The sequence below is a fragment of the Gambusia affinis genome, linkage group LG18, assembly GCF_019740435.1.
Source record: "Gambusia affinis linkage group LG18, SWU_Gaff_1.0, whole genome shotgun sequence".
Lineage (NCBI taxonomy): Eukaryota > Metazoa > Chordata > Actinopteri > Cyprinodontiformes > Poeciliidae > Gambusia > Gambusia affinis.
In genome coordinates this window covers 22,900,699-22,915,423 of record NC_057885.1, presented here as the reverse complement: position 1 = coordinate 22,915,423, position 14,725 = coordinate 22,900,699, and the positions used below count along the sequence as shown (strand labels likewise).

The window sequence follows — 14,725 nt, the reverse complement described above, 5'->3', positions numbered from 1 at the left end:
AACAATTAATTTCCTGGTGAACATGAAAGATTAACACTAAAGAGAAGAGGTTTAGTGATCAGACCTGATCTGAGGTCAGATCACATTTCCACACACTCAGCTGCCCAAAGTGCTTTACCAACTAAATAACATAAAAATATACAGTAATGTGAGGCAGTTATGTAATAAACATGTTAATGAGAATTCAGTGCAACTTGAAAATTAAACAATATGATTAAAACAACAATGACAAAGGCTGGTAAAGAACAATGTTTTGGTTGACTTCTGCTAAAAGTTAAAAGTTTTTAATTATATTCTGTGTGCAACAGGAAGTGCAGTGAGGCCAACACTGAGGTTTTATACTCCTTTTTTTCATAACAGTTAGCAGACTTAGGATCAACAGGTCAACCATTATTAGATGAGGATGGAATAAAAAGTGAAACTGCTGCAGTTGTCTTGAATTTTAACTCGCAGTAGTTTTTACTGCACAAAATGGTGAAAATAAAGGAGTTCTTCTAATCTAAAACCGCACAATTTATCTACACTGATGTTAAAAATCTTATAAAAAGATGTTTACATGCAAATCGAAGTACAAACTAATAAATCACATGCACCACATTATCTACTCTATTATTATTTATTGTTATGAAAAAGGTTAATTTTTTATATCTAAGATAAGAAATTTGTCAATTTTAAGGAGTTACTGGAATTCTACTTTTTAATACATAATATGATATAATAATATATTTTATTAGGCAAACTTCAGATTATGGATCAAGCTGATGGGAGTTAACTAATCACTTTAAAGCGGATAGCACCTCATTCCAGGAGGATTTTAGTCAAAATGTTAATAATATAAAATAACAGTTGACATATTTCATATCGGCTGCACAGTGGTGCAGTTGGTAGAGCTGTTGCCTTGCAGCAAGAAGGTCCTGGGTTCGATTCCCGGCCCGGGGTCTTTCTGCATGGAGTTTGCATGTTCTCCCTGTGTATGGTGGGTTCTCTCCGAGTTCTCCGGCTTCCTCCCACAGTCCAAAATCATGACTGTCAGGTTAATTGGTCTCTCTAAATTCTCCCTAGGTGTGAATGGTTGTTTGTCTTGTATGTCTCTGTGTTGCCCTGCAACAGACTGGCGACCTGTCCAGGGTGACCCCGCCTCTCGCCCGGGACGCAGCTGGAGAGGAACCAGCAACCCTCCCGACCCCATTAGGGAAGAAGGGTGTAAGAAAATGGATGGATGGATGGATATTTCATATCAGCAAAGGAAAAACATCAATCAATTTAGAAGGTTATACAAGATGTGTATTTTAAATAAATGAAAGAATGAAGAGGAGTTGTTTTTAATTCTGGACAGTAATGGCTCTGGATTTCTACTGCTGCTTAGTTTTTGAGCTAATCATGTTTAAGACTATTCACTATCAAATAACATTTTTGTGCTTATTTACTTTCAGTAGTTGGAAACCATACAAACTGCATCAGCTTTATGATCTGATTGATTTTATTTTTATGTCTGATAAATCAATGATTGCTTGGGTTTCAAGCTGTTAAAATGATTAAAGTAAATTCAAAAGTAGTAAAATGATTTCTGAACCATCATTGATGTTCTCTTACTGGGTTTAAGGACTGGTTTAACTAGAATGAGTTACTGGAACTGGTGCATTATCTCTGTTTTGTTTAAGTAGCTGCTTGTTGGGATGATGGTTGTCAAACTGCAGTGGTAACAGTGGGAGTTCGTGTTGGACCAGAGTTGTTTACAAGTCCTATTTTCCATGTGCCAATTAAATTTACACTGGATTTACACTGCATTGGTGCAGTTTACAAAATTCTGCATTATTTGTCCTCAGGTCTAATTTGTCATATGCTGACTTCATAATTATCTTTTAATCAAACATTTAATCCAGCATGTAAAAAAAATCTAGGACTGTGATGTTGACATTGCACCCTGTGTTTCTTGTTCAGCCAATCCAAGTCTAGTGAACCATTACAAGGATAAAAAGTTTCATATTGTGTCAAAAATTGATATCGAGTAATATTAATCACATCAAGAAAACAAATAGTAATTTATGCTGAAAGAAAAATGAGAAAATAAACGGTGTAAAATTTTTTAATGAATAAAATTAAATTAAATCTGTTCTATAATGATCTGTTTTTATTAAAGTCATCTGCAGAATCTTTTGTAATTCTTGCCCAGTACCTGCAAATGAACACTAGATGGCAGTGTAAGGAAAAAAAACAGAGTAAAGGTTATTGGGCCTGGAGGTCCTTTAACACACAAATTAATCAGTTTATTTGTAAACCGAAGTCAGTTAAAGTCAGCAGCTATGCAATGTGTTGCATTTTCTTAGAAAGAAACATTTGTCTTATTTTGTAGGAGCAATCCTGTATATACGAAAATACACTACTGAATCTGGCCAAATCGAGACCAAAGTAAGTATCTGAACTGAAAAGTTTAAAAAGCAGGGAGTGAAATCAGAAATCCTGCACCAATCTGAAACCTTTGGAGATCCTCTGCCTCTCCCAACCGCAGCTGCTGTGAAGCTCCTCCCTTCTATTGAACACAGAGTTCAGCTCTGCTGCTGCATTTCCTGGATCCTCGTGTTTCAATGATCCAAGAACTTTAGGATCGGTAGAATCTTGACGTTCCAACTGATCTTAAAATTGGCTCATACAGATTGCTTCCCACAAGAAGCAAACTGATGTGTATGAACTCACAGGATTCCTTACATCATCTTCTGGCATCAGAGAATCTTCAAAGTGTCTGGTTACATTTTATTTATCTTGGGAATGTTCTTACATCAGTGAGGAAAGTCCATTTTCATGAGGCTCTTAAGGATGAGTGCTTCAGCTACGGAGCCCTGTAAGGGACATGGGGATTTTGTTTTTCTTCTGAGTTGCCACTCAAAAGTATTGCGTTCCCTCACAATACTTTTGCAGTTCCTCGCAAAAGGTCTCGTAATAATGTACTTATGCAGCATAAGTGAATACTGCTAGCTTTACTTATGGTGGCCATGGTACTTTCTGCTATAATATAAGGCTTTCATAAGGTTTTTCCATGTATGTTAATATCTCGTGAAATATTTGAAGTTTTATATCTTTTGCTTTAGGATAGAAACGCACCACATAAGAATACGTCCAAACTATTTGGAGAGTCATTATTAGACTGAGGGCAGCCAGACTCATTAATTTTGCGAAACTGTTATAATTAGCGAAATACAATTGTTGAGGGACACAAGCAGGCCTTGTGGCACTCAGATTAAAAGATATGTAAAAACCTAAATAAATAAAATAGAAAAGGGCACCAGGAGTAAAAAAGATAAAAGAGGTCAGGGATCTTGTATAGGAGACAAACCACCTATGTCTATTGAAGCCGCCTTCAATAGAGTTTCAATTGAAAGGTTTAAAAAGCTTTAAGGTGAAGTGACAAGTTTAACTTCAGAAGTACTCTGCCCCTCCCAAAAAAAGGCTGTTGAGCTCCTCCCTTCTATTAAACAGAGTTCAGCTCTGTTGTTGCATTTCCTGTTTCACTCATCTGAAAGCTTCAGTATCAGCAGGATCCACCAACTGCTGCAGATCAGTAACAACTTGGTGCTTGGCTTTTTGTGAGACATATCTACAGTAGGAATAGGACCTCCAGACAGTCAGTATTGCTGAGAAGTGAAATGGCTCAGAGAGGAAATCAGATGGATTCAGGAAAATACTCCTGTTCCATCTGTTTGGATCTACTGAAGGATCCGGTGACTATTCCCTGTGGACACAGCTACTGCATGAACTGCATTAAAGACCACTGGGATGGAGAAGATCAGAGAATCCACAGCTGCCCTCAGTGCAGGAAAGAGTTCATACCAAGGCCCAAACTGGAGAAAAACATCATGTTAGCTGAATTGGTGGAGGATCTGGAGAAAACTGGACTCCAAGCTGCTACAGCTGATCACTGCTATGCTGGACATGAAGATGTGACCTGCAGTGTCTGCCCCGGGAGGAAGCTGAAAGCTGTCAAGTCCTGTCTGGTTTGTTTGGTTTCCTATTGTGAGAATCACCTTCAACCTCACGTTGACGTCCCTGGATTAAAGAAACACAAGCTGGTGAATCCCTCCAAGAAGCTTCAGCAGAACATCTGCCCACATCACGAGGAGGTGATGAAGATTTTCTGTCGTACTGATCAGCAGTGTATCTGTTATCTCTGCACTATGGATGAACATAAAAACCATGAAACAGTCCCAGCTGCAGCAGAAAGAGCTGAGAAACAGAAGGAGCTCCAGGAGAGTCGACAACAAATCCATCAGAGAATCCAGGACCAAGAGAAAGATGTGAAGCTGCTTCAACAGGAGGTGGAGGCCATCAATGTCTCTGCTGATAAAGCAGTGGAGGACAGTGAGAAGATCTTCACTGAGCTGATCCGTCTCCTCCAGGAAAGAAGCTCTGATGTGAAGCAGCAGATCAGATCCCAGCAGGAAACTGAAGTGAGTCGAGTCAAAGATGTTCAGGAGAAGCTGGAGCAGGAGATCACTGAGCTGAAGAGGAAAGACGCTGAGCTGGAGCAGCTCTCACACACAGAGGATCACACCCAGTTTCTCCTCAACTACCCCTCACTGCCAGCACTCAGTGAGTCTACACACTCATCCAGCATCAACATCCGTCCTCTGAGACACTTTGAGGACGTGACAGCAGCTGTGTCAGAGCTCAGAGACAAACTAAAGGATGTTCTGAGAGACCCAGGGACAAACATCAAGCTGGCAGTCACTGGAGTGGATGTTCTACTGTCAGAACCAGAACCAAAGACAAGGGATGAAATCCTAAAATACTCAAAAAAAATCACCCTGGATACAAACACAGCTAACAGATATTTGGTATTAACTGAGGGAAACAGAAAAGCGACATTTGTGTCTTCATGTCTGCCTTATCCTGATCATCCAGACAGATTCACTGGTTGGTCTCAGGTCTTGAGTAGAGAGAGTCTGACTGGACGTTGTTACTGGGAGGTGGAGAAGAGAGGAATACATGTTTATATAGCAGTATCATACAAGGACATCAGAAGAGAAGGATGGTCTGATAAATGTCAATTTGGATCAAATTGCAAATCTTGGTCATTATATTGTGGCAGGAAAACTTATAGATTTTCTCACAACAACATTAAAACTCCAGTATCAGGTCCAGTTTCCTCCAGAATAGGAGTGTATCTGGATCACAGAGCAGGTATTCTGTGTTTCTACAGCGTCTCTGAAGCCATGACTCTCCTCCACAGAGTCCAGACCACATTCACTGAGCCTCTATATGCTGGGGTTTGGCTTGACCTCTCATTTTTCTCTTTGTCAGAATGTTCTTCTGAGTTTATTAAGCTGAAGTAGTCATCAGTGATTTGAGGTCCATTTGGTAAAAATGTGTATTTTAGTTTTTAGTTTCCATCATTATTTCTTCACTACTCAGAGATCAGCTGTCGTTATGGAGCTACTTCTTCATTTTGTTTGTTGATGTTGGGGTTTGTTTGGGTGTTGCCACTTCCTGCTTCTGTTTAACCAGGGAGCCATTATTGCTCAGTAGGATTTTGATTCACCTAGTTATATTGACATTGCAATTGTAAATGCTTGCTATTCCTCCTGTTTTTAACTCGGTCCGTCACAAATACATTATAGAAACAACAGAGAAGAAGTAAAAAAAATTGAGGGAGGACGGGAACTTAATTGCACATAAATATTATTATTCCCACTGCCTTGTAACTATGATTTCTTTTGGAGATGTCAGAGGTGTGCCAAAATGTCTTACGGTTTTACTCTAATCATATTAGGGAGTTATTCTAAAGTTATAATGAAGTAATAAGTACAGATAAAGAATTCCATCCAAATGTCCAAATGTCTACAGTCTCAAGTAATATAATGAGAAATTGATAAGTTTCTATTTTGAGATAAAACACGTTGAGTATTGAATACTAATAAAACTGTAATGTGTGTCAAAGGCAGATCTCTGGATCATTTAAAACTACTAATGGGAACAAAACCTGTCTGGCACGTTAAAGACATCCTGCATAACAATGTTTACAGACAGTGAGCTAATTTTTTCATACCATCCCTTGACAAACAGAGGTTAACATATCAGTTCGAAGATCAGAGGAGAATCCTCAGCTGCCCTCAGTGCAGGAAAGAGTTCATGCTGAGACCTGTCCTGGTAAAAAAAAAAAATCATGTTAGCTGCTTTAGTGGAGGACCTGAAGAATTATCAAAATCTTTCATGAATTTTGTCTTGTACTTTTAAATGAACACTAGATGGCAGTGTATGGCAAAAAAGGTAAAGGTTATTGGACATTAACTATGATATATCAAAAAGTAGTTTTTACTGCTTTTTAACAAATCATATACAAACATATTAAACTTTGTCATATCTTTGTTTTCTGAATGGCTTATGGACTGAATATTTTAATGACAGACAGAAACGGCTCAACAGTCCTGACTGAATTGACCTTCAGCATATTAAGTTTGTTTCATAAGACAGGAGTGGGCAAGAAACACATGAGTGGTTCAGGTTTGTTCCTTGTAGATTATTATTTCTGTCCGTACCAAACATCACCGGAAAAGATGAAAATCCAAGATGCACAGGGTCAAAACAGAGGTTACGCTTTGACCTCGGTTCACTCACAGGATTATGGTCTAAAACTTTAAGGTGCTTCTCCTTCTGTCCCCAGAGTGGCTGGAGAAACCAAAATTACAGGACATGAACTCGGGGCGGCCCAGAACCTGCATGTTACTTTTGGTGTCCGTAAGTCAAAGCCAACAAATCCTCTTCTGTCACTCTTACATCCCAAAACCAGGTATCAGTGTAATTCAAATTCAGTTTGTTGTAGAGGATTGAAATTCACAAAATAAAGTGCGGAGGCTCGCAATGTGAAGAAACAACCTTTCTGTGACCTTTGACCTCCAGGTGTAAGAGGTCAAAAGTAAAAAGAAATGAAAAAATCTTTGGTGATTAATAACTTTGAAACAGTAAGCCCTACTGGGACCTTACTAGATGTGACACATCCTTACTAACAACTATACACCTGGATGCTGAAATAAAAATGGGTGCTGAAGGATAAAGTCAAGTTCTCATGATGTTCAGAGCGGTCAGTTTCACAGATCCTGATGTTGGTTGCCAAGCTGTTGTCAACAAACATGCATCATCTGCCTATTATACTTAACATCACAACTTTTTGTAACATGTACAAAGTACCTCTAAACACTAGATGGCAGTAAAAGACAGAAACCAGGGTAGAAGTTTCATACTCAAAATATGAATGAAACAACTTATCTGTAAACCAGGGCTTTGTTTTTATTGATTTTTAATAAAACAGGATTTACAGACACATTAACTTTGTTGCTGTATCATTGTTGCCTGACTGGGTGAAGAACCAAAGATTTAAATGATTAGAACAACTGTGGACTAAACACTTTAATTTCCAGAGAAGAAAGATCCAGTTTAACCAGTTCAACCACTCAAACAGAGAGTCAAGTTCAAACAGCCCATTTCCTGGTTCTTCCCCTTAAACAATCTGAAAGATAAAGGATCAGAATATTCAGCATCAGGTAAAGTTCAGGAGCACAGCAAATAGAAAAGACGAGGGTTTGGCTGCTTCTGTCTCACTTTAATTTGATTTGAAAGATCCCAGAGTTACTCAGAACTGAAATGGAGCAGCAAGGAAATCAGATGGATTCCATAACATTCTCCTGTTGCATCTGTTTGGATCTACTGAAGGATCCGGTGACTATTCCATGTGGACACAGCTACTGTATGAACTGCATTAAAGACCACTGGGATGGAGAAGATCAGAGGGGAATCCACAGCTGCCCTCAGTGCAGACAGAAATCCAAACTGAGACCCGTGTTGGTGAAAAATGTGCTGTTAGCTGCTTTGGTGGAGGATGTGAAGAAAACTGGACTCCAAGCTGCTCCAGCTGATCACTGCTATGCTGGACCTGAAGATGTGACCTGTGATGTCTGCAGTGGGAGGAAAATGAAAGCTGTCAAGTCCTGTCTGGTTTGTTTAGTTTCTTATTGTGGGGATCATATTAAACATCACTATGAGGTGCCGGCACTGAAAAAACACCAACTTTTCAACCCCTCCAAGACACTCCATGAGAGCCTCAGTTCTCTTCATGATGAGATGACGAAGATCTTAATGAATGAATTTGAAACAGTTTCAGCTGCAGCAGAAAGAGCTGAGAAGCAGAAGAAGCTCCAGGAGAGTCGACAACAAATCCATCAGAGAATCCAGGACCAAGAGAAAGATGTGAAGCTGCTTCAACAGGAGGTGGAGGCCATCAATGTCTCTGCTGATAAAGCAGTGGAGGACAGTGAGAAGATCTTCACTGAGCTGATCCGTCTCCTCCAGGAAAGAAGCTCTGATGTGAAGCAGCAGATCAGATCCCAGCAGGAAACTGAAGTGAGTCGAGTCAAAGATGTTCAGGAGAAGCTGGAGCAGGAGATCACTGAGCTGAAGAGGAAAGACGCTGAGCTGGAGCAGCTCTCACACACAGAGGATCACAACCAGTTTCTCCTCAACTACCCCTCACTGCCAGCACTCAGTGAGTCTACACACTCATCCAGCATCAACATCCGTCCTCTGAGACACTTTGAGGACGTGACAGCAGCTGTGTCAGAGCTCAGAGACAAACTACAGGATGTTCTGAAAGACACGTGGACAAACATCTCTCAGAAATTCAGTGAAGTTGATGTTCTACTGTCAGAACCAGAACCAAAGACCAGAGCTGAATTTTTGAAATATTCAACAGAAATCAGTCTGGATCCAAACTCAGCTCACACACATCTGTTATTAACTGAGGGTAACAAAAAAGTAACAATAATGAAACAACAACAATCTTTTTCTCATCATCCAGACAGATTTACATTTTATGATCAAGTTCTGAGCATCCAGAGTCTGACTGGACGTTGTTACTGGGAGTTGGAGTGGAAAGCTGAAACAATCCATGTTGCTGTTTCCTACAAGGACATCAGCAGAGACGGGACTTCAGATGAATGTGTCTTTGGATTCAATGACAAATCTTGGGTGTTAAGTTGTTACACAAATGGTTATACATCTTTACACGACAGAGTTAAAACTCCAGTACCAGGTCCAGTTTCCTCCAGACTGGGAGTGTATCTGGACCACAGAGCAGGTATTCTGTGTTTCTACTGCGTCTCTGGTACCATGACTCTCCTCCACAGAGTCCAGACCAGATTCACTGAGCCTCTACATGCTGGGGTCCGACTTTTTGATCTGGGAGACTGTGCAGAGTTCAAAATAGCCGAGTAGAACAGCAACTCAAAGAATCGCAACAAAATACTGAGCTATGATAGAGGTGAGAATAAATGATACCTTTCAATAGATTATGTACATTTTCATTGACTTGTAAACAGTAGAAAAACTAAAAACTTCAACAGTATTTCTGCTTTGAAATATTCACATCTGCTGAAAACAAAAATCAATGAAGGAAAATGTTTTAATTTACAATCATGTTAGTGTTAATGTAGATTTTGAAAAGTGTGTAAAAATGAATTGTTCTTAAATAGGCTACATGAATATCAAGTGCTTTGTCTTACTCAAATATTATTGTTCGAATTTAACAGGTTAGAATTTATGATTCATATTTTCAGCATGTCAAATTTTTTTTTCTTATTTCCTCCAATGTGCGACAGAGAAGCATACGAATGATTTGAAGATGTTTTTCATTTTAGTAAGTTTATATTTTAATCAAATATTTTCTTGTTGCTTTATATTTTTCCAACTGTAATGCTAATAAAAGTCTCCACAGAAAGTAATGAGTCTCCACCTTCAACATTTCACATTTCAAACAGCTGTAAAATTAGCATGTTAATTATTGCAGATAAAAATTGTCATGTAAAGTTAGATAGCATGCTAGCTTTAGGCTAGCTATAGCTACTAACAGGATGTTAGCTAAAGGAGGCTAATGCAGCCATTAACTTCTAACTTTTCTTTCACACAGAAGGCACTCCTAGACCAGTTCTGGTTCTCCTGGAGGTTTATTGCCTTTATGAATTTTCCTGTTTGCTGTCACTGCAGGTAATTTGACCCTCCCAACCGCAGATCCGGTTAAATTCCTCCCTTGTGTTCAACACCGAGTTCAGCTCTGCTGCTGCATTTCCTGGTTCCTTCGTGTCACTGTGAAAACTTTAAGATCAGTAGAATCACTGAGCTGATCGCACAAACTGCTGCAGATCAGTAAGTGACAAACTGGAGTTTAACTGCTTATATGACATAGCTGCTTCCCAAAGGAACAAAAAGTGTTTAACTGATTTTCCTACCAGCTAACAAAAGGCATTTTGCAGCTGTATAAAATATCAATATATTGTTATGAACTTGGTTTCCTTGATATGTCCAGAACCTTTCAGGCGGTCAGAACTTGCTGTTGACTGGAAGAAACAGTTGGAGGGTTCAGAAAAACTGGTGATGAGTTTCTGTTGAATGATTCACCTCCAGCAGCAACAACCACACATCATGTCTCCACCTGCAGGCCTGACAGAGAAGCACCTTCATGCTGCCACCTACTGACAAGAGCCTGAAACTACAACCACATTGTTTCAGCTGTTGTTGAAATCAATGACTCAGACATTTTTATAAATATAAGAAATAAGAATTAAATTTGAGTTCATTCATTTTGAACGAGGAGAAGCGGCATTTAGCATCTATACACCAAAAATCTGGAACAAACTTCCAGAAAACTGTAAAGCAGCTGAAACACTGACTTCCTTTAAATCTCAACTAAAAACCCACTTGTTTAGAGTTTTATTTGAAACGTAATCAATTGCAAATTTATTGACGGAATCTGACTTGATGTTGCTTTTATTGTTGATTCTATGTTGCTTTGTATTTTTGTGTTTGATTTGATGTAAAGCACTTTGAAATGCCTTGCTGCTGAAATGTGCTATACAAATAAAGTTTGATTTGATTTGATTTTGGTAAAACCAACAAAATCCTGTATTTAATGTGTTTAAACTCTTGAAGATGTTTTTCCTTCAGTATTTCTCAGTCCAGCATCACTACAAATGATGTATGAAGAGTAAAACTATGTTAATATATTTATGTAGTAGTTAATGAGAAAAAAATATGTCTTCATATGTGGACAATGGGTCAGTTTTAAAAGATAAAATTAGAAATTTACCATTCTGCAACAAATTATGAGGATCTAGTTTACTTCTACAGAAAGACCAACATTACATATAAACTGCAACAAAACAGTCAAGTTTTGTTTTAAGGAAAACATTGTGGTTCACACTACATAAGACTTTCCTGCAAAGACATTTTCATTACAAATATTGAAAATAACACATGACAATTACATGAAAAGGTTTGTCAAATTTTTACAAGAACATTTTGTGTTCATAGGAGCCTGAAGATACATCAAGATCAGAAAGAGGAAAACTAATTAGACTGAAGTCAACAAAACTGAAAAGGATCAGAAATCTAAAGATCTCAATTATTGGCATTGGGCAAGTTGATTAAATTATGGATTTTTGATGATTTAAAAAAAAATATTTTTCAAATACAAAAGAGATTTCTGGTTTGTTTTGTGTCACATCACAGTATTGTAGATCGTCTGCAATGTTATCTCTGGATACAGTAACTGAAAGGTTCATGAAACGTCCATAAAGATGTAGTTTCTGACAATGAAAAATTAATAACTAATGAAAACATTACATGTGAGATTAGAATATTAAATCAGACTAAATAATAAAAAATACTTTTAATTTTGTAAAATTATACAGAATGTGACCTTTTTTAAAAACTGTCTTGAATTCTGATTTTGAAGAAATGAAAAATTCAATTTGTGTAAAAACTCATGTTTTATTGTTATTGCAAGGATCTTTATAGAGTTTAATTTATGGAAAAACAAGAACATTTCACTGCTTCTATTTCTAAAGTATTTTACATCCAGTCATATACAGAAACGTCAAAAATGTAAAAGATAAACTAAATTATTCCACATGGTACAGAACTCCATGAAAACTGAAATGCACAGAAATGAATCCTTTCTGAATGTGTTCCTCTCTTTAACTTCAGTATCTAATGGGATACTGATGGGATCTTAAGTACAAATACGACTGAGAAGAAAAACAAAAAACTGGATTAAGGAAAACAATCTGGTAGGTAGAAGTAGACCTCAGGTTGATCTTGGTCAGACAGTGAAAGACACAGTGAATCACTAGCAGCCTGCAAGAATCTGTTGACTTTAACATTTTCTACTTGCTGTTTACATCATCAAACCAGATATTCCATAAGATCAGATGCCAAAGTGGATCGGATTTGTTTTGGACCTATGGCTTCTCATCAGAGTGAGTCTTCATGTGACGAGATAAATTACTTCTGTAACTGAAATCTTTTCCACAACTACCACACGAGAAAGGTTTCTCACCTGTGTGAACATTCATATGAGCATTTAAATCACCTTTTCGAGAGAAACTTTTTCCACATGACCCACAAGAGAAAGGCTTCTCACCCGTGTGAATTTTCATATGAACACTTAAAGTTGATTTCTGAGTGAAACTTTTTCCACAGGTCCAACAATAGAAAGGCTTCTCACCCGTGTGAATTCTCATATGACCATTTAAAGATGACTTATTGGTGAAACTCTTTCCACAGGTCCCACAAGAGAAAGGTTTCTCACCTGTGTGAACATTCATATGAGCATTTAAATCACCTTTTCGAGAGAAACTTTTTCCACATGACCCACAAGAGAAAGGCTTCTCACCTGTGTGAATTATCATATGTCCATTTAAACTGCATTTGTGGGTGAAACTCTGTCCACACGACCCACAAGAGAAAGGCTTTTTACCCGTGTGAATTGTCATATGACCATTTAAAGATGACTTATTGGTGAAACTCTTTCCACAGGTCCCACAAGAGAAAGGCTTCTCACCTGTGTGAATTCTCATGTGACAAGTTAAACTCCGTTTTTCACAGTAACTTTTTCCACACGACCCACAAGAGAAAGGCTTCTCACCCGTGTGAATTCTCATGTGACGAGTTAAACTCAGTTTTTCACTGTAACTTTTTCCACACGTCCCACAAGAGAAAGGCTTCTCACCTGTGTGAATTCTCATGTGACGAGTTAAAGTATTTTTTTCTCTATAACTTTTTCCACAGGTTCCACATGAGAAAGGCTTCTCACCTGTGTGAATTTTCATGTGACGAGTTAAACTCTGTTTTTCCCAGTAACTTTTTCCACACGACCCACAAGAGAAAGGCTTTTTACCTGTGTGAATTCTCATATGTGCATTTAAATTACCTTTTTGGGAGAAACCTTTTCCACAGGACCCACAAGAGAAAGGCTTCTCACCCGTGTGAATTCTCATGTGACGAGTTAAAGTCCGTTTTTCACTGTAACTTTTTCCACACGACCCACAAGAGAAAGGCTTTTTACCTGTGTGAATTCTCATATGTGCATTTAAATTACCTTTTTTGGAGAAACCTTTTCCACAGGACCCACAAGAGAAAGGCTTCTCAACTCTGTGAATTTTCAAGTGATCAATTAAAACAGTCTTTTGTCTGTAACTTTTCCCACAGGTTGAACAACTGAATTGTTTTTCTCCAGTGTGAGTTATCATGTGTTTCATCAAGTTACTGTTTTGAGAAAATGTTTTATCACAAATTTTACAAGAAAATAATTTTTGCCCTGCGTTAGCTTTCTTGTACATTTTTTGCTTTTCAGTGTCAGTTCTTCCTTTCTGCTCTTTGGTTTTCTCATATTTCTTCTTTTGTTTCTTTTCTTCCTTTCTCTTTTTTCCTGGGTCTTCAGAATTGCTTCCTTCCTGATCCTGGTTCTCAGTTTCTGGAGAGCCATGAGAGATGAGTTGGTTCTTCTGTGGTTCTGTTTCATTGAGAACCTCCTCCTCTTTAAACGCACAACATTGTGGGAGATCTGGAAAAAAAGACAAAACAAAAACTTTTAAATGTCAATCAAACAAGGAATAATACACTTTTTGGACTCTATTGGATTCTGACATATCACTGATTATTATAATAATTGTTTTTGTTGGTTTGTTTTTTTCTCCTTCTGTTTTTTTGGAAAATGTATTGTTTTGGCATTATTATTATTATTATCATCATTATTATTGCCACTGCAATAAATAGCAGTATTAACAAACTTTACTTTTGCATCAGTTGTATTAATTATTCACCCTGATCAAACTCCGTATTGTACCTACTTCTGATTATACAATTGGTTAATACCTTGCAGTCAGAGCTGCGCAGTGAAAAAAAAGCTCTACATCATTCTATTTAAGATTTACAAGTTGAGAGGGTTCTTTAATAGGTTTCCAAACACAACGATTATCTATTTGTCTAAAACCTCTGTTTAACCTGATTAATCAGTAAAACGTGAAGGTTTTTCGTACCTATCCGGTGTAAGATGATCTTCGGTATCCGAGTAAAATCCATCAGTCTGCGCTGATCCTCCATCTCTTCCTCGATCTTAACGTTGATTTCTTTCAACTCTGTGAATGTTTCTTAAGCAGGAGTTACCAGCTCGTTGATAAACTCTCTCTAAGGCTGAACTGAAGACATTTTTACTGAAAACACGGAAATATTTACCGAAAACACCAAACCTGTTTTCAAACTACCTTCTGAGAGGAGCTAATGCTACCTCGTGCGCTCCGTAGCTTTCCGTGTTTCACTTTGGCTGCACTGAAGAAACTGTAAACGATCTTTAGTTCCCCCTTGATTGTTCCGCTTTGAGCCTCCTCTAAACATACAGTTATATTAA

The 14,725-nt window shown here is 38.0% G+C and overlaps 3 protein-coding genes across 6 annotated transcripts in view; 2 read left to right on the top strand and 1 right to left on the bottom strand.

Moving 5' to 3' along the window:
- The first annotated feature begins 3,619 nt into the window (after nucleotides 1–3,619).
- On the top strand, nucleotides 3,620–5,327 carry LOC122820969 (tripartite motif-containing protein 16-like). Its single transcript, XM_044098737.1, has one exon. It carries the CDS (start codon nucleotides 3,642–3,644, stop codon nucleotides 5,325–5,327), a length of 1,686 nt encoding a protein of 561 aa, XP_043954672.1. The 5' UTR covers nucleotides 3,620–3,641.
- A 2,187-nt stretch (nucleotides 5,328–7,514) lies between these two features.
- Nucleotides 7,515–10,641, top strand: LOC122820987 (tripartite motif-containing protein 16-like). 2 transcript variants are annotated; one of them, XR_006368887.1, is made up of 3 exons: nucleotides 7,515–9,304; nucleotides 10,027–10,185; nucleotides 10,346–10,641. XR_006368887.1 is itself a non-coding variant. In XM_044098760.1 (2 exons), the coding sequence occupies exon 1, from the start codon at nucleotides 7,633–7,635 to the stop codon at nucleotides 9,256–9,258; it is 1,626 nt and encodes a 541-aa protein (XP_043954695.1). In that variant the 5' UTR covers nucleotides 7,515–7,632; the 3' UTR covers nucleotides 9,259–9,304; nucleotides 10,027–10,641. The 2 variants fall into 2 exon arrangements, 1 of the variants encoding a protein (XP_043954695.1); XM_044098760.1 differs by having other exon boundaries at nucleotides 10,027–10,641.
- A 1,147-nt stretch (nucleotides 10,642–11,788) lies between these two features.
- LOC122820925 (zinc finger protein 420-like) overlaps nucleotides 11,789–14,725 on the bottom strand; it is a 175,621-nt gene continuing 172,684 nt past the window's right edge. The window contains exons 4-6 of one of the 3 annotated variants that reach the window (XM_044098637.1): nucleotides 14,358–14,468; nucleotides 13,217–13,882; nucleotides 11,789–13,048 (exon numbers count right to left, since the gene is read on the bottom strand). In XM_044098637.1, the coding sequence (XP_043954572.1) occupies nucleotides 12,279–13,048; nucleotides 13,217–13,882; nucleotides 14,358–14,468 (1,547 nt within the window). In that variant the 3' untranslated portion in view covers nucleotides 11,789–12,278. Of the gene's footprint in view, nucleotides 13,883–14,357; nucleotides 14,469–14,725 lie in introns of all 3 variants that reach the window. The other 2 variants (XM_044098636.1, XM_044098635.1) reach the window with 2 other exon arrangements.